General features: G+C 36.2%; 1 protein-coding gene across 1 annotated transcript in view; it reads left to right on the top strand.

The window, feature by feature from the left end:
• Positions 1–25468, top strand: part of PTPRD (protein tyrosine phosphatase receptor type D) — a 523277-nt gene that overhangs the window by 328673 nt on the left and 169136 nt on the right. Inside the window, exons 8-13 of the mRNA XM_060153475.1 lie at positions 1534–1803; positions 4968–5549; positions 15388–15521; positions 18362–18506; positions 21932–22237; positions 23140–23333. Coding sequence (XP_060009458.1) covers positions 1534–1803; positions 4968–5549; positions 15388–15521; positions 18362–18506; positions 21932–22237; positions 23140–23333 — 1631 coding nt within the window. The remainder of the gene's footprint in view (positions 1–1533; positions 1804–4967; positions 5550–15387; positions 15522–18361; positions 18507–21931; positions 22238–23139; positions 23334–25468) is intronic.

Here is a 25468-nt window from a genome sequence, read left to right as displayed (position 1 = left end):
GCTTTGTGTAACCTGTGAAGTGGCTGCAGGAGGCATGCTTAGCTCTCTCTTTACTTCTCCTTTGCCTGTCATTCACCCGTGAGGCCATTGCAGCAAGCCCTCTCAAATCCACGGAGGTTTCTCTCATCTTGAAGGACAGCCAAAAAGTTGACAGACAGAATTATTTACTTATTATCTTGGGGTTATGAGGTTGTTTTGTTTATTAACTTATTTATAATTTTAAGAATCACTTTATTAGCCATATTTAAGGTATGCTCCTAATGACTAGCCCTTAATGTAAAATGCTCGTGTTGTAATGTTTTGCCAATAAAAGCCCAAGACGAATCCTATTTGTCTCTTACCCTCTCCTTGTACCCTGTCCAAGACACATGTACTTAAACACACATAAACATGCAGATTATCTGAAGCAGGAACACTGAACTGTAATTGCTTGTTCTTTTTCCGTGTTGTGTTGCTTTAATATGACTTATTCTCTTCGTGTCATGTCCCACTGTGTGGTTTAGATCCAGTGTCACTCAATTTGAATGTAGGCGTAAAAAGCCTCATACTAGATTTTTGTTTTCATCATCTATGTTGTTTTTTACCACAGATATGAACTGAATGGAATCCTGAATGTGAACTACTCAGCTCCCTTCCTGAATTTGCAATCCTTACCTTTGACAACCTAGCTTCATCTAATATCTTCCTACTTTCAACCCTATCCTCCCTTAAATCGCTGTCTCAATCACCGTACTTAACCCTCCTCCCTTCATGTTTAGTTCTCTTCCTGTTATTTCCTCTGCTGCTACTGCGCTCTTGGATTCCAGCCATTCTCTCATCGTCCTAAGCACGGCCCCGAGACTTCACCTTGTGCATGCCTTGCATGACCCAATCCAGTATCTCTACTGGCATTGGCTTTGTTTCTTCTTCTGTGACTGTAAATCAATATGTATATATATTTCTGTGTTTGTTCCAGTGTTAGTGTGAGGTCTTGAGGCTGCATCTATTCTGAGTCTGAAAGCAAATAAACTGCACTTTCAGTGTACTCTAGATGATGTTTCCCAGGACTGGGATGTGACAGTGTGGTCCCGCACATACATTCACATCACCTGGAAGAGCACAGCACTGAAGCTGGTTTTGATACTCAAGATAAACCTGCTGGTGACCTTCCAGCCCCCTTTCCTGCATATACATGCATGCATAGAATCCTTGTTATATGCATGCATGTATATGTTTTTGTGTTTATCTTATGCATGACGTTTGTGTATTGTTAGTTTGTAGATAGTTTTTTTGTGGGGCCCTTGTAGGTCTGAATCAACTTTTGTATGAATGTATCTAAGATATCAATGACTAAACTAAATAAATTTTTCTGTGTATACACACACCATACTTGTATGGTCTGTATTATTCACAGTTTTACATGTTTTGTTTTTGGACAGTCCACAATATGTTTCAACTGTTTAATTGTGTCTGTACAGTGCATGTCATGTGTTAAGTCAAGCCGCTTTTTCTTGCCTTGTATATTTTATCATCTTCCCTTGTGTTTTGTTCCAGTTCGCCGTGTCCCACCAAGATTCTCTATCCCACCCACTAATCACGAAATCATGCCAGGTGGAAGTGTTAATATCACCTGTGTCGCTGTGGGGTCACCAATGCCTTATGTGAAGTGGATGTTGGGGGCAGAAGATCTGACACCTGAAGATGATATGCCAATAGGAAGAAATGTCCTAGAACTGAATGATGTAAGACAGTCAGCAAATTATACCTGTGTTGCTATGTCGACACTGGGTGTCATTGAAGCAATAGCCCAGATCACTGTCAAAGGTATGCTCAGTGGTTCATGCTTGGAGGATCTGGGTACCCTCAAGTCAGCTGACTAATGCCTCTACAAAGTCCGTCCTTGGAATTCTAAAATGTATCAATTTATTGGTCAGTGTTTCAGATATCATAGTCCAGTCATATCTGTGGTATCACATAAGATACACATATCTAGGTAGGCACATTCTCTCTTAAAAGTACTGACAGCCTAAGTCGTGATAATCATCAAAATATTTAACTAAAGGCCAGGCTCAGGCACTAACAGGTCAGGAGGAGGCATGCTCGACATAGTCAGCCGTTACGGTCGGAATGATGTGTACAGGTTTTATATTTATCCAGAACCTTGAGAAGAGGCACATGACAAAAAAATCCAAGTGAGTGTTAATAAATGCTCAAAATTCCAGAAGACAAAGGGAAAAAAAAAAAAAAAGAGAGTTGAAATCAACGTGGTCTAGTAATAGATGCTTTAAATTTTTGATAGACCCTACCATTAAAAATCAAAATGCAAGGCTTCCCTGGTGGCGCAGTGGTTGAGAGTCCGCCTGCCGATGCAGGGGACGCAGGTTCATGCCCCGGTCCGGGAAGATCCCACGTGCCGCGGAGCGGCTGGGCCCATGAGCCATGGCCGCTGAGCCTGCGCGTCCGGAGCCTGTGCTCCGCAATGGGAGAGGCCTGCGTACCGCAAAAAAAAAAAAAAAAAAAAAAAAAATCTAAATGCAAGTGTGATTATATTCTGTTTTAGCTCTCACCTCGTATAAGCGAAGTGCTCAACAAATATTCTTTTCTTGAAATAAGTGTACTGACTATAACCGAAGTACTATATTCCATGGTTACTTTTGAATCAAAGGGGGTAAAAAATGAGTGTGTGAGGGTACCAGTTGTTTTTATACAGTGTTTATAGAATTTTAGAAAACTTGCACAAAATGAGTCAGTCTGAGGGTGACTTTAGGTTCCTGCAAATGTCTGGAACTATTGCAAAATGAAACAAGTTGTCTTCCCCTTCTAGGAAGTGTGATCCTAAAAAAATGCAGGACACATTGTAATCGGTGTCATATTTTCGACCAAGTGCATATACCTAATGTATACCATATAAGATCAATAATGTGACATAAGACAAGGTACACAGCATTTTCAGCAGTCATTTAAAATAGTAATGTTTTATTGCATATTATTATGGTATTAGGCATAGTGTTCTCCATACATTACAGATACAAAACCTGTACTGCATAATCAGTGTGACTTAGCGAAACTAAGAGTATCTGTTAAATATCAGTAAACACATCTTTAATTAGCAATATTTCTACTTGCCTTAAGAATACAGAAAGACATCTAGGGGAAATTCAGATCATACACTTCCTTGAAAAATGCCAGGCCAGAATATTGAAACAAATGTCTTTCTATTATTATTTTCAACGAAATCCCTTGGCCAAATATTATCATTCCATGGTTCTTAGAGTAATCTGCAAATACTGAATCGTGTTTCCCATACTAACCATTTCAGCTTTAAATATTTGAAGGTTTACTAAAGACCCTCAAGAATTCAAACGCAGGAGTCACACTAAACTAATATTTTGTTCAGTTTCTTTGTTTTCCTGACTCTTGCTCCTTCCCTATACCCCCTCCACCACAAACATAAGGGTGGATCTTGAAAGCAAAAAGTGAATCAAAACAAAAAGCACCTTAAAGAGAGAAAGAACTCATTTATTCAGGTAGTCAGTTCACAGTGCTTATTAAAAACCTACTCAGGACTAGACAGTGTTCTAGGTATTGGGGATATAGCACTAATTAAGTACAAGTTTGCTAATCTTGAAAAGTTACCATTGTAGGGAGTGTTGTATTTTTTGCCTTTAAGTTGACAAGGAAAAGAGGAGGACTAAGGAGCTGATTATATGAGTGTTACCTTCTGAGTTTTCTCTAAAAATTCAGCTTGTGAAACTCTCCTTTCTTCCTTAATATCACGACCTTTCGGAATCACTGTCCAGGTGAGGCCACCGGTGTTGATTTGTATGCTTAATTGGTAGCATTGTTGTTGTTGTTGTTTTTGCGGGCCTCTCACTGTTGTGGCCTCTCCCGTTGCAGAGCACAGGCTCTGGACGCGCAGGCTCAGCGGCCATGGCTCACGGGCCCAGCCTCTCCGCAGCATGTGGGATCTTCCCAGAGCGGGGCACCAACCCGTGTCCCCTGCATCGGCAGGCGGGCTCTCAACCATTGTGCCACCAGGGAAGCCCTAATTAGTAGCATTTTGAGTTGTGCTTTTCTGCTAAAAAGAATGAACGAGCTTTCTAAAATATAGATTTAATTGCAAATGTTTGTCATGTAGCTGTAATCTGTTATTACTGATGTTGGATATAGAATACATATTATGACAATAAAATGAAATACTTTAAAAAGTGATTTGTGAATAGACTTTAATTTAGCTCCTTCAGCATATTTTGAATATTAAGTAAAAAGCATGAATTTGAAATTGATTGATTTGAAATTACTGTTCTTTATGACCTTAAAATTATTGGTCAGATTATTTATTAAAAAATATATAGTAATGTTGCTTATGTCTTACGTCTTGAAAACAAAATGGATACTCTTCTTTTACAGCAATTTAATACCATTTCATTTTATATCTAAAATTTTGTTCTTTTCAATGTTTATTGGCATTTAGTTATATCATTTTTTTGAAGCAAGGGTCTCATGCGCCAAGCTTGTGGTTATAATAATTGTTATAATTGGAACTACTGTTTTCTGAGGGTGCCAGATACATATTAAGAGCATTACTGGATTAGCTCATTAATCTTCACCGTAAACTCATGAAATACTGTTACCCAACTGTATAGTACAATTCCAGTAATACAATTTTGCCTATTTTTCACATGAGAAAACTAAAGCAAAGAGAAGTTAAGCAACACATCCAGGATCTCATAGCTAATAAGTGGTGGATTTGGATACAAGCCCAAAAATACAATGCTATAATACACTTCTAGTAAACTGAGATTTGTCACCTAAGCATGTCCTACTGTACTTCCTGACCACTTAGAAAACCGTCCTTTGCTATGATTTCATCTAATTAAATCTTTACTAGGTACATAATTCTGTCATTCTAATAGCAGAGTTTATGGATTCTTGTGATATCTTAAAAGTGATGGGTATTCGCTGTCTTTCTATTTTCTCCCTGTAAGCCTTACCCAAACCTCCAGGAACTCCTGTCGTGACTGAGAGCACAGCTACAAGCATCACACTGACATGGGACTCTGGGAACCCTGAGCCTGTCTCTTACTACATCATTCAGCATAAACCTAAAAATTCTGAAGAACCTTACAAAGAAATTGATGGGGTGGCGACCACACGCTACAGTGTCGCTGGACTAAGTCCCTACTCAGATTATGAATTCAGGGTTGTTGCTGTCAATAACATTGGGCGGGGGCCTCCCAGTGAGCCCGTGCTAACACAGACCTCAGAGCAAGCACCGTCCAGTGCCCCCAGGGATGTCCAGGCGCGGATGTTGAGTTCAACCACCATTTTGGTACAGTGGAAGGAACCCGAAGAGCCAAATGGACAGATTCAAGGATACCGAGTTTATTATACAATGGACCCCACTCAGCATGTTAACAACTGGATGAAACACAATGTAGCTGACAGCCAAATCACTACTATTGGCAACTTAGTGCCCCAGAAAACGTATTCTGTCAAAGTCCTGGCTTTTACCTCAATTGGAGATGGTCCTCTTTCAAGTGACATACAAGTCATCACTCAGACAGGAGGTAAGTGTGGTTCTGGATGGGGAGTAGGGTAGAAGGGAGGAGCTGGTACTAAGAAATGGCAAGGACAGAAACAAAGCACAAAATAGTATGTTTTAATTTTTGAGATTTAGAGTTTCTAAGTAAGGAGTTAGGCATATGGAAAGGAGCAGGCATGGACACTGAAAGACTATAAATAATACAGTCCTTTTAGAAGGGGGATGCATTTAGCATACTTTTTTTTTAATTGAAGTATGGTTGCCGTATAATATTACATGGGTTTCAAGTGTATAATATAGTGATTCACAATTTTTAAAGGTTATGCTCCATTTATAGTTATTATAAAATATTGGCTATATTCCCCATGTTGTACAATATACCCTTGTAGCTTATTTTATACCTAATAGTTTGTACCTCTTACTCTCGTACCCCTATGTGTAGCATCCTTTCTTTTTAATTTGTACCCAAATGACTTGAAGAGTTTCTGCAGGAGTTGGATAAATGCATCCCCCATGCGGCATTTTGAGAATAGAAGAACTATGTTTCTTTGTGTTAGCAACTCCGATAGAATAGTCCCAAAATTTATCTAATTTGTGAAGGAGTGGATGGTTCAAGATAAATTTAAAAATAAAACGATTTGTCAGGGGACCTTGGATATTTAAATGGCTTATATTTGCCAGGAAGCAACTTGCTTAAAAATGAATATTCCCTTCATGTTCTTTTCTTTTTTTCTTTGTATGGCCTCAGGGATAAAGAAAGACAGTTACCAAGATCTAAGATCAAACTTTGGGGCCTTATTCACCCATTTTCCTGGGTATTAGAGCAGATGCCAAACTATTTTATGAAGAAATACTTGGCCTTTCCCGTAGTTTTATTTTCATAAGAGGATATCAGACTTCTCTGGTCTTGGGTTCAAAGTGATCAGTTTTGTCCTGGGATGGGAATAAAACATAGCGGCTGTCTTCTTACATTTATTCTTGAATATCTGAGAGCTATTCATTTGACCCCTATTGTCTTGGTACCTCTTAAACTTGCATTAACCTGTGAGTGTTTTGGTGGCGTGCCCTTCGTTTGTTCTGAGAATCCACGTAAGAACCGTGTTATTGGAGATGGTATCTATAATCTGTAGTCATAACTCATAGGTAATTCTGGGAATGAGTTAATGAATATTCTCAGGTGTCAGAACTAGATAAACTTACGTTTAACCGCTGACTTGTTTTTATGTTGTGGGCTTCGTGAATCTTGTGGCTGAGGACGTTTACCTATTTGCCGTTGGCTACTAGGAGTCTCAGAGCATGTTTACAGCTTGCCTGGCTTCATTTTATTTTCATACTGTTATTTGGTTCTTATTGGTTTGTTCATGGATTTATCCCTTTTTCTAATATCAAAAAAGTACAGAGTGTTTTATCATAATTATAGTGAAAATCATCCATATACCTTCCCTATTGGGCATTTTCATTTCTTTTGTATTTATTTGTTATATTAATATGCATAAAAATATTGTAGATTAATTTTTCCATAAGTTTCTCATCGGAAAATGTAGAAATCAGTGAATCTTTTTCTTGACTGAAAGTAGTCAACTGTTAAGAGATTATTTTTTTTATTATACTATTTGAGCAGCTCCATAACCATTAAAGCATATAAGAAAGTATATAGGAAGAGTGTATACCTATACTCCACTTTTAGGTTTTCGGATGTTTCAGCTTTGATATTTTAAAAATCCCTGATCTTGGAGTAACATAACCAGGGTTTGAATCCCAAACTACCATTTTTAACTCCATGTCCTTGGACAAGTTACTTCATCTCTCTGAACTTCAGTTTTCTCATCTAAAATAATAACCACCTTATAGAGTTTAGTGGTAGTGGGTTTTTTTCTAAGGCTGCCATACAAAATACCACTTACTGGGTGGCTTAAACAACAGGAATTTATCACCTTGCAGTTCTAGTGATTAGAAGTTCAAGAACGAAGTGTCAGCAGGATCGGTTCCTTCTGAGAGCTGTGAGGGAGATGCGGGGCCTCCCGCCTAGCTTTTGGTGGTTTGCTGGTGGTCTTGGCTGTTCCTTGGCTTGTGGGAGCATCACCCTGATCTCTGCCTTCATGGTCCCATGGCATTCTCCCTAAGCGCTTGTCTCTTGCGTCCAAATTTCCCTTTTTTATAAGATACCAGTCATAATGGATTAGGGTCTAACCTAATGATATCATCTTGACTAATTACATCTGCAACAATCCTATTTCCAAATAAGGTCATTTTCTCAGATTCTTGGTGTTAGGAATTCAACATATGAGATTTTGTGGGACACACTTCAACCGTAACAAGGCTATCGATTAGATAACGGATAGAAATATTTTATAACTTCAATAATATATAATCACCATCATAATAATTGCCAGGTGCTGGAAACTCTGCTAATAGGTGTATTAATTCTTACTGCTCAATTAGGTAGATGTGGAGTTATCTCATTTGCCAATGAGTAAATTGAGGATCGATGAAGGTAAAAAGATTCAGGAACTTCCTTTGGGTCATTAAGTGGACACTCTAGATACCTTTAAGCACCGTTATCTTTTAAATTAATAATTTGCTAATGTCTTATTTTTTGGTGCCTACTAGGTTTTAGTGCCCACTAGGTGCTCAATAAATAAATAGAGGCAGCAAACACAGGGTGTCATGTATTCATACCTCTATTCGAGAATTATATATGGGACTTCTCTGGTGGTGCAGTGGTTAAGAATCTGCCTGCCAATGCAGGGGATGCAGGTTCGAGCCCTGGTCCAGGAAGATCCCACATGCTGTGGAGCAACTAAGCCCGTGCATCACAACTCCTGAGCCTGTGCTCTAGAGCCCGTGAGCCACAACTACTGAGCCCGTGTGCCACAACTACTGAAACCTGCATGCCTAGAGCCCGTGCTCCGCAACAAGAGAAGCCACCGCAATGAGAAGCCCGCTCACTGCAACGAAGAGTAGCCCCCACTCGCCACAATTAGAGAAGGACCACGTGCAGCAAAGAAGGCCCAATGCAGCCAAAAATAAATAAATAAATTTATTTTTTTTAAAAAAGGAGGGCTTCCCTGGTGGCGCAGTGGTTGAGAGTCCGCCTGCCGATGCAGGGGACACGGGTTCATGCCCCGGTCCGGGAAGATCCCACGTGCCGCGGAGCGGCTGGGCCCGTGAGCCATGGCCGCTGAGCCTGCGCGTCCGGAGCCTGTGCTCCGCGACGGGAGAGGCCACAACAGGGAGAGGCCCGCGTACCGCAAAAAAAAAAAAAAGAATTGTATATGATTTACATCTGAAATACTTGAGGTGGCTATTAGGTTATCCCAGTGCAGAAGTACATTAAACCATTTAGACATTAAAAAAAATTTTTTAAGAAGTAGAAGGAATACCTTTTTTATAGAACGTTATCATACTCAGTCACTAAGTTTGGTTCTTAATTTTCTAACTACAAATTTAAACATACAAATCTGTAGCGTTTCATAATATTATATTCTTATGACAGAAGGATTTAGCTATCTAAGAAACCAAATAGTTACTGAAACTAAATTCAACCAAAACATAAGAATCCTTGAGAATCGTGAGAATCCTTATATTCAGAACATGAAATGACAGTAATGCTTTCAGTCACTTTTTAATGAAAGATACAGAACTGATGTTTAAATAGATCATATTTTGTTTTTCTGTATTACCAGGGGACATAATGTAACATAAATCATAACTCAGTGAAGGTAACATTATGACAGGAGCAATTGAGTTAATGTGATCCAGGGACTCTGGACCTAAAAACAAATCTAGATGAATGGATCACAGATGCATTAAAATAGCTGTTCTCAATCTCTGTTTAACTTTTTTTACATTAAGATATTTCCTAGAACCTTCCATAATAGTTGTAATTTTAATACCCATTGATTGAGAAGATATATAATGACATAATGACTTGTGCCTGCCGAGATCAATAGGCTAAGAAAACCTTCCAAAATGGCACTATGATTTGATCTGTTCTCTAGGCTTAATTAACAAAGGCCATTTGATGTTAGTGGACACCTGCCAAATACAATGATGTTAGTTCTGATATAATTAATTCTGAGCTGCTCCTGACTAGCTGATTCATAGGATCACTGCTAGACAAAGACATAAAACCATTATGAAAGATTCTTTTAGTTAGACTATATAAGATTTAAGTTTATGATTCTTCTCACTACAATTTTATCTTTTCCAAACCTACAAAAATTTACTGATCAATAACATGCATGAACTTCTCAAATAGTTTAATTTCATATACACAGAGATACACTTTTTTGTCTACTTTATCTAAAAGGTATACATTTCATTTTATTATCTTTAATTCCCTGACAGTAATATTCCTATTTTTGTTTAAAATCAGACTGTGCAGAAACAGTATTTAGAAATAAAGTGAGTTTAAGAGGGACATTATTACTTTTGATCTTATCTAAAATTATTGTCACATGTATTGATATAAATGGAGGATTGATGTAAGTTTGTATATTTCTGGTAATATAGAAAGTCAAAATATGATCTATGTTATAGTCAGTAATATATCCCCTTAATTATGAATATTAGTACAGATGAAAATATTAAGTAATCTTTACATGGTTTTAAATATGAAAAGATTTTGGTTAAAATGATTATTTTCTAGAAATACTGGTTAATCTTCCAAGTTTTCCATAGCTTTAACTTCTGGCATTATAGTGACTTGCAAGTAATTCACCTTGGAAATACATGGACCATATGGCCATTGACATGGGAAGTATTTATGTTGTGCTAGAAAAAAGTCTCTGCTATGAAAAAACACATTCGGGAAGGATGTCTCATATAGTTTTCTCTTGTACGTAATTATAATAAGAACATAGGGTAACTGTATTTTACAAAAGAAGTACAAATAAAACTCTGATAAGGAAATGTAATAAATTAACATCTTAAACCTAATGCACTAACATAAATGTTGCTTGTTGTTCCTGCTAATTGGAGGCATTCTAAAGCTGTTAAATCCCAATGTGTGTCTTTTTCCTGTACTTTCTTTAGAAAACATATCTTACCTCTAATTCTTCTATGCATTTAATAGATTCTTGGGGAAAGTACTGATTTATATGTACACACCTTAATAGTATAGGTCTTTGGAAGGAAAATAATTATACACATTTAATAAATAAATATTAATGAGTAGCATCAACTTTAAACATTTTGAAGAAGCAAAATTGTTATAAAACTATGACATTTTAGAGACATTGCGCTTTAGGTTTCCAGTACTTTATAAACCATTTCATTACTATATATCAACAGGCGTATATAAGCAAACTAGAAAAGACTGATTTCCAACAGCAAAAATTATGAGCCCCATTTGAATTCTTTCTCTAAATAGTTTTAGCAATGAGTAAAGGAGTGCTGGTTGTAAATACAACTGTAATAAAATTTTAACTTTTTCTTATTGATGTTTAATGACAGTTGAGAGTAAGATTTGTGCAGGTGCTTGTGTATTAAGTACTTATTTTGTCAATGATATATCTTCGGCACTTACAAATCAGACTCCTTGTTTGAATTTTGTTTTGTTTTGTTTTACTGCCACTATAATCCTGGCTGTTGCTTTTATTGTTGTTATTATCATTTGTCAATATGCTAGATACATTTTAAAATATGTACCTTATTAGAGCACTAGACATTTTAGTAATAATGTGTTTTTTAGTCTTTTTGGTAACGTTTCATATTTATATTATGGTGAGGTGAAATTGTTTTTTAGCCATTTTATATGTGCTAACCCCTTTCTCTTCAGAGATATTCCCTAAAATTTAGTCAAATATTGATTTCTTCCAATATCATCAGAGTTCAGATGACATGCAGATTTTCTTCTCGCTTCTTACTCATTCTCCATTCTCTGTGAGTTGCCTTCATATATATGGAGTATACTAGTATTACTGCTCTAATATTTCCCATTTCTCAATGGGGTTATAATCTTATTTTAGGGAATTGATAGCTCATATTTGTATTTCCTTGTGGACATTAAATAAGTAATCAAGAAGAAGGGTATAATAACACCACTTTACCAAATATAAGGATGTCTTAAATATAATTTTAAAGAAAAATTTGTGTTCCTACTTTTCTTTCCTCTTTCCACATCTAAATTCTGTTGGTTTATGGTCAACATTAACACGTCTTTTTTTAATGTAGATGATTGCACTAAGGTTTCTGGATGGGTTCTTTTTATTCTCCCGTGTGTTTTCCAGAATCTCAGATTTTTCCTTAAAATGTATCTTTGGTTAATTGATGAGGAAAATACTATAGCACAGAAAAGCTCTTAAATAAAATATATAGAGAAAAACATGAAGTAAGTGAAGATAAAAGAATGTCAGTAAGTTTGAGGTGTCAAGACTGTGAGAGCATTAAATATATATACATACAAATATCTATACCTATCTATCTTTCTATCTATAGAGATGAGGAGAGTGAGAGGAAAACAGTAAGGGAGGGAGGGAAGGAGGGAGAAGGGATATGAGAAAACAAATATAAATGTTAATAGAACCTTTGTAGCCACAGTATTTGGTATAAAAATCTAACTGACAGATGATGAAGTATTCCCTGTGTCTCCAAGTGGCACAGACAAAATAAATATGACAGTTTGGAGTCCACTAACGTGTTTTCTAGTGAACATATATTATGATCATTAGGACTATTATGTTTGGGGAATGTATAAATAAATGCGTTAATTTCACAGCTTTTTTTCTTTTCCTTTGAAGCCTCAGCTTCATTGTGGTTGTTTCAGTAATGACTAAATGATCCTGAGGAAGCAACATCTTTAGGTGAATCCACAATTCCCAAGAAAGTCTGAGTAACGTCACCCCTAAGACACGTATGGGCATAGAGTCTGATATAATAAAAAGATCTTTTAAAGCCCTGGTCCTTATGCTGGATGTTGCCTGTAGACACATTTTGCCTAATACAGTGTTTTTCAGTTAATTTCAACTAATTCAGTTTATTTCTGATTGTAAAAAATGAAAAGATTTTACCTAGAAGATTCATTATCAACTTCAGCTGAAAAATCAGAAGCTTGGGCAAGACTGGACCCACATTCCACAAGGCAGCTGTGTCCTGGCTCTGAGCATCACTGACTCCTTCTGGTGGCCCAGGCACTCCCCTGTTGACCCTGGGCCCGCATGGCCTCTGCACTCATCTAAGTCATCTGCCCGGCACCTCTAGGCATTGGTGTTTTGACCACAAGTTTAAAATCTATTAAATTCCCCTCCAGACCACTTCAAAAGAAGAAGATGTTGAAAGCAGAGGAGGAGAACCCTCTTTGTATTATTCGAAGAGACTCACCATCCAGTCGTGTGGCCACTTCCTACTTACTTTGTCCCAAACTAAAATGGACAGTACACCCTCTGAGGCTTTGATGTAGCTATTTCATTATTTAGAAGGAGAGGGCTCTGAATAGAACCAAAGAGAATTAGAGAATTAAAGGAAGTGTGTGGCCCTAAACAAGGATGAAACATTGAGACTTACCAGGAATTTGTTTGAGACAAATTAAAAGCAAAAGAGTAAACAGTTTTAAGTAAGAAAAAGTTAATTGGATTCCCACAATGTTTTCAATCACTGTCACTCAATTTATTATTAGCCTTAGCAGGGAGGAAATACGTAACAAGCAATTATTATCCTGAGAGCAGCCCTTCAACACTGTCCATGTTTTTAATTCTTGACAGCACTTTATTTGGTTTGGTTTAAGTCAGAAGTTATAACAAGGTGTTCTTCTTTCCCAGATGTGTGGAAGTTGGGGAAAGAAAAAGGGAATAAAACTAGAGAAAAAGCAGTGACTGCATACATATGCATAGGTGTGTGTATTTTTAGGCTGAGAAAACCTTTCATGATCTGAATGTTAGAATCCAATCATAATTTCCCCATCTGTCTGATCATTCTTGGCTTCCATCGCTGCTCCTACCTGTGCTATTGGTATTTTCTTTTTAGAAGTAATGCATTTTCTATTTGTTTTGTTATTTGCCTGATTGTTTTTCTTATTTCCCTCTGTTCTGCCTTCTCTTGCTCTTGATATTTTATCTTCTTTTGTCTCTACCTCTCACCTCTCAGTCTGAATGATTGTGTTAGGTCACCCACTGGGCAGGTACTTAAAAAAAAAATAGTTCAGAAAGTATGTTCCTGGAGGCATCAAATTAATGAGTATCTCAAGGTCTGTGATACGGAAGGAGAGAAAGGAAGATGAATGAAATTAGAAGCACTGATTATTGGTGGCCTTAAGCATCAGTCCAAACATGAGTGTGTGCACGTGTACACACACACACACACACACACACGCACACACGCACACGCACACACACACACACACACACACACACACACACAGTCACAGGTTAACAGACCAGAGTAATGAAATGATGATTAGGGATTGATTCCAGAAACCATTGTAGACCCCTTTAGATTTTAATCTTTTTTTAAACAAAAGGCATTTTTTTCATCATGCTACAGAGAGATGACTATAGAAAGAAAAGAAAGTAATGCATTTTATATCTCCAAAGACCTTCTTTATGGTGAAAATGATGCTTTAGGTATTGTTTAAGAAATTGATGTCATACATCAGCTACAAGTTATATTATTTGTATATGTTTTTGAATGTTCATGCTTATTTGCCAAAAATACTTTAGATGTTCTTTTCCCCTCTGGAGTGAAGTATTATTCTTGTTTTTTACAAATATACATGGAATTCTCATGTGAACTTGTGGGAATATGGACATATGTTCAGCTATGGCACTTTGAAACATGCCGCAATATCCGGGGTAATGATCAAAATATTTAATGGCCGCTAAGGCATGGGCACCAACCAATTAGAGTAGACATTGGCTGAGAACAGTGTAAGTAAGAGTAGCTGTGCTACTGATGCCCTGAAGTGCATTAGCCTTGTGTATAATGGATAGAGGACCTCGTGGGATTAGTTGCTAACTAGGAGGTTGGGGTTAGTAAAATTTATTCTAATTCAACATTTGGGTAAGATGCTTTCAACTGGATTGATGTCCCATTCTTGATTACATATGATATATGGCTTTTCCAAATTGTCTATTGCATGGATTACATGACTAATACGAGAATTATAGATGACCTCTGTTAAGTTCCTATATTTGTGATAATAAGTGTATTCTATACACTTTTCAACTTGTGTAGTAATTTAGCTCCATCTCACTAGGGACAATATTAAATTTATATTGTGTCTAGTGTATTAACTCATATTAAAGTCATTAGCGATTAGAAAGAATTGTTTTTTAAATTCTCTCTCTTTTTTTTTTTTTACATCTTTTTAAAACTTGGGTTGGTAAGAAAAAAATACTAATGATTCTGCTTGCCTGTAGGTTTTGTTAATGGAGTAGAGGTGGGATTTTATAAACCTAATTGGAAATAATTTTAAAAGTAAACTGTAGCGTTAGAGAATAAGTTCCCACTCAGTTGTAAAGGAACAATAGCTTTTATGTATTTAACAATTGGTGTGATTTAGGCAATATTTATCCCAAGTGCTTTATATAAATCATCACATTTATTACTTACAATGATATTATAAAGTAAATATTATTCTTAAAATTGAATTCAGAGACTGATATATTCTACATTTGCTAATTCCACATCTTGCATATATATTAAACCACTCAGGAACAAGCACAGTATTTATAACATTGTTCTTGTCCCTTAAAGGGGGAAAACTGGGCTTTATATTGACAGGCTAACTTGGACAATGTAAGGCACCTAGCTCTCCATTAAGCTAATACGTGCAGACACTGAGTGAAAAGTTTAAACAGTTAATGAAAGAACTTCTGAATATTTCTGGTGATGGTGAGCTCACTCTTTTGCCTCCCTGATTTTAGTGCCAGGGCAGCCACTAAACTTCAAGGCAGAACCTGAATCGGAAACAAGTATTTTGCTGTCTTGGACGCCTCCACGTTCAGACACCATCGCCAGCTATGAACTGGTCTACAAAGATGGGGAGCATGGAAAAGAGGTAGGAGGACTGTGCTTTTCACCTCGTCGTCATTCTCTACACCCAAGCACTGCTCTCATTTTGTGTAATTGCCCAAGTTCTGTTAAAAGGTCAGATATCTACAGAGGACCTTGGTGGAAAAGATTTATTCATCAAAAGAGAAGCTTGACCAAAAAAACAGAAAGAGTATTTGGAGACTTGCTGGGGTTCGGACAAAAGAAACAAAAAACAGCTATTGTCTGTATTGGAAATTTCTTTTTTTAATTCTGGTTTCTAAGTTACTTATGGAAGTATCTGCTTGTAAAAGAATATACTCCTTGAGATTTGGGGATTTCCTTTCTTTGTTTTCTGCATTAAAATGCTTAAGTCACTGTTAACACATGACTAAGTGAGCTCCAAGGCTTTGGGTAGATGAATTTGTCTAAACTGGTTTCAGAGAAAGATGCCCCATAGCAAATGTTTGTTTGTATGCCAATGATTGTTTGCTATGAATGTGAAAATACATACATATATATATATATATATATATATAGTTTATGTTACACAAATAAAATAACAGATTGTGGAAGGCTAGAAATTGTTAATAGTTACTGAAAAGAGAAATAAAAATCAAAATAACTAACACATACATTAACAGGCACTATAATAATGGTTTCACACATATTGTCAATCCTTACAGTAGTGCTTTGAGTCAGCCTCTATTATTAATCTCTTTCACATATTATAACAAAATGGAGACACGGAAAAAATTAAATGATTAAATAATTTGCCCAGAGCCTCATACTACTGAATGGTAGAGCTGGAATTTGAATCTAGACAATTTCCAGAATCTATCTTCTTAACCATTAGGATACACCGGCCCTTGGGTATACTTTGAATAGATTCTATAAATCAGTATTAAGATACATCTAATATTTTCAGAAAGGGATAGTAATAAATATGTTTCTTTTGTTATCGTAAAACCCATTAAGGGGAACGTTAGGATAAAAAAGTTGGTAAAACTCTATGTGAAAACTCAATCCACCAAGCCATTTTGTTGTACCTCTTAGCATCCTTTATCTTAAAAATATCTTCACAAAGCAAAACAGCCCCTAAGTTCTAAAAAAAGAATACCTTTCTTAAACACTCACATACTAAATGAACTGTTACCAATTAACTTGTGGCTCATCATTTTGAATGCTATAATACATTAATATGCTACTGTAAACTTCTATTTTATTACATCTCTTTGAAGTGAGCAGAATCTCCAAAGACCAGGTTCTAAAAGCAATGCTTTTAGATTTAGCTAACAAAGCTGATACAAATTAATCACTCAAAAAGTTCTAGAACTGAAGTGCTGATATGTAACGTAAAGTACTCGTGTTACAGCTGTTGGTGTTTGTAATAAGACATAAATTAGCATTAAATTATTTTAAATACTTACCATTACCCAACTAAAAAACAAATAAAATAAAAACAGTTAAAGAGAGTGCCAGTCCTTTGGAAACACTATGGATACTTGACTATTGGCATACCTACTCTGCTTTACAATTGTTTATTTAGGAAATTCCTTTTTTTCTTGTTATTTGGTAAATCTAAAATTTCTGAAAATTTTGTATTTGCAAGCCAGAACACCCTAGGGGTGTTTTCTCTAGTTTTATATCTGAATTGCCCTTGACTGACTTCTGTTTGTGTGAACAGCAAATGCTATTCGATAAAAAGCCTTATAAGATTTTTGATGCCATTACTAGACTACATAATAGCATGCATTTTAAGGTTTACTACAGGCTCATGTTCAATCTGAGATTGACTACCCATAGATAGCTATATCTTTGCTAAAATGCAAAGGCAGATTTCAAGCATAAAAATAAGTTACCATATTCAAGTAAAAAAACCTTATTTCAAAAGTCCTTTATGATGTTAACAGTTATAGAAGAGTTTGTGATTTCTTTTTTCTAGCTGTAGGTTCCATATTCACAAAGAAAGGAAGTGTTAAAATTAATTTGAATCAACCTAGGGTAACAGTATAGTTTCATATACATTATCCATCTTTCTTCAGTAACTGACATCCGATTTTTATTCCCTCAGGCCTTGGCAATTCCAGATCTCTTTCATAACAACCTCACGTGAACTGTATGCTGGTTTCCATTGTTACTTCCGGCCATATTTTCTTTGCCCCTATTTACGTTGCAGATGGTCACGGGAGATGAGCTAGACATCTCTTCAAATGGAATGTTAGGCATAAGCCATTGTCAGGGGCGGGGGTCAGTTTCCATTGTGGGCAGTGTCACTGCAACAGACATGACTTAAAGGTTGAATGCATTCGTGGGTGGTGGGCCTCTCACTCCCTCTTATCTGATGCATTTGGAAAACTGTGTCATCGTTAGATAGATCCCTGAGTTCCTTTTTAACAGTTGTCTTATTTGTTGTAGAAACTTGCCTTTTAAACTGGGATCTTCATTACGTACTTCCCCTAGTAGAGTCCTTGATACTCACTGTTGATTATGTTTGTGATATTTTGATGACATTATAACCCTGATTACAGAAATCTGATGTTCTGGGCAGTGTGATAAAAATATATGCACTGGGCTTCCCTGGTGGCGCAGTGATTGAGAGTCCACCTGCCAGTGCAGGGGACGCAGGTTCGTGCCCCGGTCCGGAAGGATCCCACATGCCACGGAGCAGCTGGGCCCGTGAGCCATGGCCGCTGGGCCTGCGCGTCCGGAGGCTGTGCTCCTGCAACGGGAGAGGCTGCGGCAGTGGGAGGCCCGCATACCGCAAAAAAAAAAAAAAAAAAAAAAAAAAATATATATATATATATATATATATATATGCACAAATCTTAACGAAGATGACCAAGGTTCCTTGTTACTTATCCACAGCAACGGATTACCATTGAGCCAGGGACATCTTATAGACTGCAAGGGCTGAGACCAAACAGCTTGTACTACTTCCGTCTGGCTGCACGCTCTCCCCAAGGCCTGGGTGCTTCCACAGCTGAAATATCAGCAAGAACCATGCAGTCAAGTAGGTGTCTCTCTTTGCTTACTTTCTGCCCTTTTCTTCACTAGGAGGCGTTGCCAGCTCTTATCCCCACCAACAACAAACCTGCTAATTAATATTTAATAGTTGGTAGTCTCTATACTAGCAAGCGTCCAATTTGGGGGAGTAGAGCGCCATGACCTTGGTTTTCAGACTGGGTCCAAATGACAGATCCCATTCTCCCACTTCCAAAATTGAAAGACATTCAGGGAAGTTAGGAAACCTACTTGAGAAAAATGGGTAAAGGCGTTGGATGAGGTCCCATTTAATGAATTATAAAGCTGTAAAGCGAAATTCAGATTGAGAAAGCTGCAAAATAATCAGAGGAGGGCTTAGCAAACTAAAGAGGCAGCAAAAGACCAAACTTTTATCTTTTTTAAGCACACAGGTTTTAACTTTGCTGATGACCAAGTCTTCATGTCACGTATTTTTTTTTCCTAGTTTGTTGTTAACTTTGCAAGTAGTTCATGTGGAAATTTGGAACATTCACAGAAAATCTGTATTTGTACAAATTTAGGAACAATGGAATAATCACAAGTATATTTGCAATCCTAAATTGTATTTTGTTTCCTCAGGTTCAAATTCTTTTGGGGACTGTTACTCTAAAGCATAGTTGTGTTTATCACAATGGAGTTCATTGTGTCTAGGGACGATTGTTTTGCATAAAGTATTATATGGCAGGTTGTTTTTGATGGAAAGTTTGGTGGCTTATAATACTATTGTTTGCTTTTTATTAATAAGTTTCTATAATTAGTATTAACCATTTACCTTAAATTGAACAGTTTTATGGACTTATTTCCTTAGATTTTTAAAATATTTTACATTTTATATGTGATTTTAAAAATTTTTATGTCATTTTATCTAGTGACATAGATATGTATAAAATGAATACATTGAATTTTATAAAGAGAATGCTCTATTGACCTGATTTTTAGATTTATCAGCAAACATGAAATTTACATTTTTTTAGAAGATGAATTTCCTTTCATATAAGCAAGTCTTCCATCATTTCATTTTCTATAGATACTTGAAATCTTTCAGGGTTTTTGATGATAAAATTCATATTTTTCCTCAACACATGATTATTCATATGAAAAGCATTAGGATTCTGTTGCTTAGTCCCTTACTGATGATAGCTTATTCCCATAAAATTTCCTTTTTTAAAACTGAAGCATGTAAATCAATGCAGTATTGTATGTCTGCTTTGAATTCCAGGCAGGCTAATAAGTAATATTGCAGAAGGTAATTCTTAAAATCAGACAATTAAAAGAAATGTGACACGCTTTAATATTATATTTTGCATGGTTTACAAACTTGACTGTTTTGCATACGCACACATATATATTCATACATACATACTTACATACAAAGAGACAGAATGAACTTTTTATAGACACATCAAAAGCGTATCCACTCTTTATTTTATTAAGGTTTCAAGTGGTGCTACATATACTTTCACAGAATAGGAGGTCTGAAGGTAGGAATCTAGTGACAACCAAATCAGTTTTTTAAAAAGCGTTACAAATGAGTCTTTGCTGTTACATGAACAACTCAATTTATTATGAATGATAATGCATATAAAATAGTTTCATAATTTGAAATATAAGAATCTTTGGTCGGAATCAATAAAAATGATGTTCTTGGGATTTTGCAAACCTTATACCAAATATATAAGGCTGTTTTACGAGGATTTCCTTTTTGTCTGTACAAGGATCTTTTCATTTTGCTTGCCTGTAATGAAGAACACAAGACATGTAAATTAAGAAAGACTGATGGGGCTTCCCTGGTGGCGCAGTGGTTGAGAGTCCGCCTGCCGATGCAGGGGACACGGGTTTGTGCCCCGGTCCGGGAAGATCCCGCATGCCGCGGAGCGGCTAGGCCCGTGAGCCATGGCCGCTGAGCCTGCGTGTCCGGAGCCTGTGCTCCGCAACGGGAGAGGCCATAACAGTGAGAGGCCCGCGTACCACAAAAAAAAAAAAAAAAAAAAAGAAAGAAAGACTGATGTTCGTCTAAATAATCAGATACACCTGACACTACATAATATTAAGGCTCACAAAGTGTAAAGAAATACCCAAACTACATGTTCAAATACAAAAAATTAGAAATGATTTACTCATTCTACCATATATATTGCCTTATATCAAAAATATATATATATGCAAATATATATCATCCCAATTCTTTGTTCTTCTTTAGGAATATATATTATTAACTTTAAAAATAATTTATGATAACAGTCACATTGCTCTTTATTGCTTTTTTTTTCAAATAATGATATGTTTGATTTATTTGATGGAAAATAATTGCTCAGAAGGTGACTAGTTTATTTTAGAATGGGCAGGAAGAAAGTTTATCTTTTAACTCTTATGTAAATCCTACTTTATATGAATAATTATGTACAAAATGAAAGGAGCTATGTACAAAATGAAAGATAAGTCATATCTTTTCCAGATGGTTCTCAGGATTTTTTTTAAACAGTTCTTTTTAATGGCTGTGTTATTGACATTTTGTAAGGGATAGATGATTTTTATTGATTTTACCAAAATTTGCTGGTGGGATCTAATTCTTCACTAGCAATGGTGTCTCAAGAAGAGTTATAATTTTAAAAAAGCTGGAAGCTGACATAGGGTAAGTACAAGTTACAGTCAGAATCAACCAGCCTGACATTACCCTCGGGTAGGTAAATCCTGGACTATTCATTTTCATCCTTTATTGTTCTGCATGCTCACTGTATATGGGCTATGATCAATGTTAGATTAACACTTGTCATTAAAACTGGTCAGAAGACTCCGTTTTTCACATAGTCAGAGGGAACCCTTTTGTGTTTGTTGGGCTTTTATTTATCTCCCTTTTTAAAAAATTGGAATTGGTGGAAGGGCATCCAAGTTATTGCCACTTTTCACTCTTAAGAACCTTTTCACAAATGAATACTATGTAGGAATTGCCTTCATTTTAGAATGCAGTAGTGAAAGCTTGAAATGGCATCTCTTAAACATCATCAGACTCTCATGTAATAAATCTTGTACTGTTTGCAGCTTTTTTGAAGCTCGATAGTCTGTATAATAGGGCTGGGGAATACTGAGGGATTGTTTTAGAAGAAGAATTTAAATTGCAGGTAGGTAATTTTATTTGAGGCTCTGTTATCTTAAGGTTTCATTTTCACATATTCCCCCCACCCATTATTTAACAATTATTTTTGGTCATTTATTCATTTTTTGGTTTATTCATATTACTAAGCCAAGGTACATAAATTTATCTTTAAAAATTTAAGTTTCAAAGCCTTATTTTTGTTTTGTTGCCCTATTGTTCATTTATTTATTTTTGCCTTTTCTTTTGTTTTATCATTTTTTTTTTTCCAACCACTCCTGTCCTTTCACTCAAACCCTCCTTTAACTCAATACCAAAATAAGAGCCGTCAGCTCCTCCTCAAGACATTAGTTGCACCAGCCCAAGTTCCACTAGTATTTTGGTAAGTTGGCAACCTCCACCAGTGGAAAAACAGAATGGCATTATTACTGAATACTCCATCAAGTATACCGCAGTGGATGGAGAAGATGACAAACCTCATGAGATTTTGGGAATTCCTTCGGACACTACCAAATACCTTTTGGAACAGCTGGAAAAATGGACTGAGTACCGGATCACTGTGACAGCCCACACAGATGTCGGCCCTGGCCCTGAGAGCTTGTCCGTGTTGATTCGAACCGATGAAGATGGTACGTTGCCTCTGCTACGTCAGTTTGCACCCTTCTACCACAGTCTTGGTCTGCTGTCTTTTGATAGGCTAACAGTAATGCATTTTTCTCTGCTCATCTTTTTTACCCAGCAACACTGTAACTTCAGTGGTTTTTGCCGGAGACCTATCTTTGCTACAGCCTGGGCATTTTTTTTTTTTTTTAACTTTTTAAATCTCAACACTGTAATTTGCTTCCTTTTAAAAGAACAGTTTGCTCCTATGACCTGCATCTAAAGTCTTCTGCATATTTCTTGATTTTTGTAGTCACTTCTTTTACATTTTGAAGTTAACTTTTCAAAAGTGCCTTCTTATCTTCTTGTTGCCTTTTTGTCTTGCACATTTCAGAGACACTGATGCTCGACATTCAGTTTTTGGCATCTGTTGTATGGAATACCTTTGGTATGAGAAAAAAAAAGAAGAAAATCCATATAATCAAGAATCTTTTTTATTCGGCTAAAAAGAAACCTTGAAAACACACACACGCGCACACACACACACACAACAATCAACAACCAGTTTTTGTTATTATTTCAATGCTATACTTCTTTGTGCTTTAATGCTTTGAACCTCAAAGCATCTTCCTTGGCTTTTGTACATTTTTTACATGTTTTTCTATTTCTCTGATACTCTTTTTTTCTTCCATTTTTTTTTTTTTTTTTTTTGGCATCGGTCATGTTTTTTGATCTTTTCTTAAAAGGTAGAGCAGATTGGTTGAGCATTTTCCTTGGTTGAAAATGTTTGTATTCCACAAAGGAAACATAGTGGGTCTGCCTTTTTTTTTTTCTTTTTTTTTTTTTTTTTTTTGAACCTAAGTAAAGAAAATGCTCTGACTGGGTGGGACAAGTGCCTATAATTTTCTTTTATCCAATGATGTTGTTCCAGTTCCTAGTGGTCCTCCTCGCAAAGTCGAGGTAGAGGCTGTCAACTCAACATCTGTTAAAGTCTCATGGCGCTCACCTGTGCCCAATAAACAGCATGGCCAGATAAGAGGATACCAGGTGCATTACGTGAGGATGGAAAATGGTGAACCCAAGGGCCAGCCCATGCTGAAGGATGTCATGCTGGCTGATGCACAGGTAAGCCTCTGAAATTGCATATGTATATTTTTATAGGATACGTTTATTTTAGTCTGTACCTTAAAACAGACCCCATTTTAATTTTTTTGGCATGTTAAAATTCCTATACAAAATTCTAGCTTTTTTAAAAAATTGAATTACAGTTGATTTACAGTGTTGTGTTAATTTCTACTGTACAGTGAAGTCATTCAGTTATACATATATATACATTTACTTTTTATATTCTTTTCAATTATGGTTTATGACAGGATATTGAATATAGTTCTCTGTGCTATACAGTAGGACCTTGTTGTTTATCCATTCTCTGTATAATGGTTTGCATCTGCTAATCCCAAACTCCCACTCTATCCTTCCCCCACTGCGCCTCCCCCTTGGCAACTACAAGTGTGTTCTCTATGTCTGTAGTCTGTTTTGTAGATAAGTTCACAAAATTTTAGCTTTCAAAACACATGATCCATATTTACCTTCTCAATCAGAGTTGACTTCAAGTGAGGAAGTGAATTGAAATGACACATCTGATTAAAAACATGTAACTGTTTTCTTAAAATACAGATGTACGGCTCTACAGCTATATCTGAGTTTGCCTTTCTGACTTCAAAAAAATTGGTTGACTTAATTAAATCAAAGGGAAGAATTTCAAACAGCAATTTTGCTGATAAATCTACTTTCTGCTGTGCTAAAAGTATTTGGAACTAAGCTGATCTAATTTCTAAATGTATGATTTCTGCCACTGAAGAATAGACATTCTAATTCAGGGAAGGGTATCCAGATAGTATTTTATTTAGTATTTCTTTGCCAAATTACATATCTAATGAAAATAATTGTTTCATTTCCCAGAAAATGAAGATAATGACAGTGATAAAAATTAGAGTTTCTCAGGGTATTGATGAGATCCCCTGTGCTGAGCCAAATTAAGAAATCTATTAAGAGTAGTTGAGAATGTGAGAAATTCTACCAACCCTAAGGCAATGATTTACAACCATGTAGTCACGATTTGGTTTTGTAATATGTTGTTTAAAACAGACATTAATTTTTTTTTCAGTTTTTAAAAATAAATTAGAAGTGATTCAAAGACAGCACCATAATAAATCTACCTATACATATTTTTCTGAAAGGGAGGGGAAGATTTCAGTTAAGAACTGCCCTACTGGAGATTATACATAACCCATGGACTGGTTTACCTATGCTTGTTCCAATAGCAATGATGTATTAGGAATAGGGGAGTGCTTTGCTTATCCAGCAAATTGGTAGCCGGGCATGGAAATGGATGGGATTAGTGAAAATTGGAAGTGAAAATTTGAAGCTATTTCAATTGAAAATTCCTTCCTTTGTATGAAAGTGGGGAAGATGATGAACAAAGTTGAAAACTGCTGTGCCAGATTGCCAGATTTTGCCTTCTTTTCTCTGTGAAGATAACAGGGCTGTAAAGGGCCCTGTTTTTTTACCCCAATGTCTTTACTCCAAAGTCTTAATATAATCAACTCACAAAGGTACTTATGTTTGCTTCAGTTTCGAAACATTCTAACTAAAGGGGTCTGGCTTAGTGACTAATTTATCTTCCTCAAATCCAGTTGTATGGTTTTGGTTTAAAGGCCATTTCTATAAATTTAGTTGGAAATTCATAGTGTCCCTTAAGACTCTGGAAAAGGACCACTGACTTGCTTTTTTGTAAATATTTATTTTGCACTGCCCATAAAATAGAAAGTTCTTATAGTATAAAATTAATAAGGCCCTAACTGCTTACGTTTTATTTGGTACATCTGCAATTATGAGAAATAAAATGATACGACCGTCATGCTTTGATGTCCTTCTTCAGTTCATAGATAATCTTACATTATAGAACTGTAGTTCTGTTGCTGTTGTCATTGGGAATATCGTAGTTAGTGAAATGATATGATACAAAATGGCTTAAATATCAACTCAATCTTTTTTTTTTCTCCTCTTCTACTTTGGCTTTTCTTTATTATTTTGCTGACTTTCTTTGTGGTGTTGTTTTGGTTTTTGGTTTGTTTGGTTTTTGCTCATTTCATGTTCTCTTTATTCATTGAATTTTTTTTTTACATCTTACAGGACTTCACTGAGACTGTACATTTTCAATATTAATGAAAGATGTTAACCTAAATAGTGACTTGAAT

The sequence above is a fragment of the Lagenorhynchus albirostris genome, chromosome 7 (genome assembly GCF_949774975.1).
Source record: "Lagenorhynchus albirostris chromosome 7, mLagAlb1.1, whole genome shotgun sequence".
NCBI classification, from domain to species: Eukaryota; Metazoa; Chordata; class Mammalia; order Artiodactyla; family Delphinidae; genus Lagenorhynchus; species Lagenorhynchus albirostris.
This window is presented reverse-complemented; position numbering and strand designations above follow the sequence as displayed.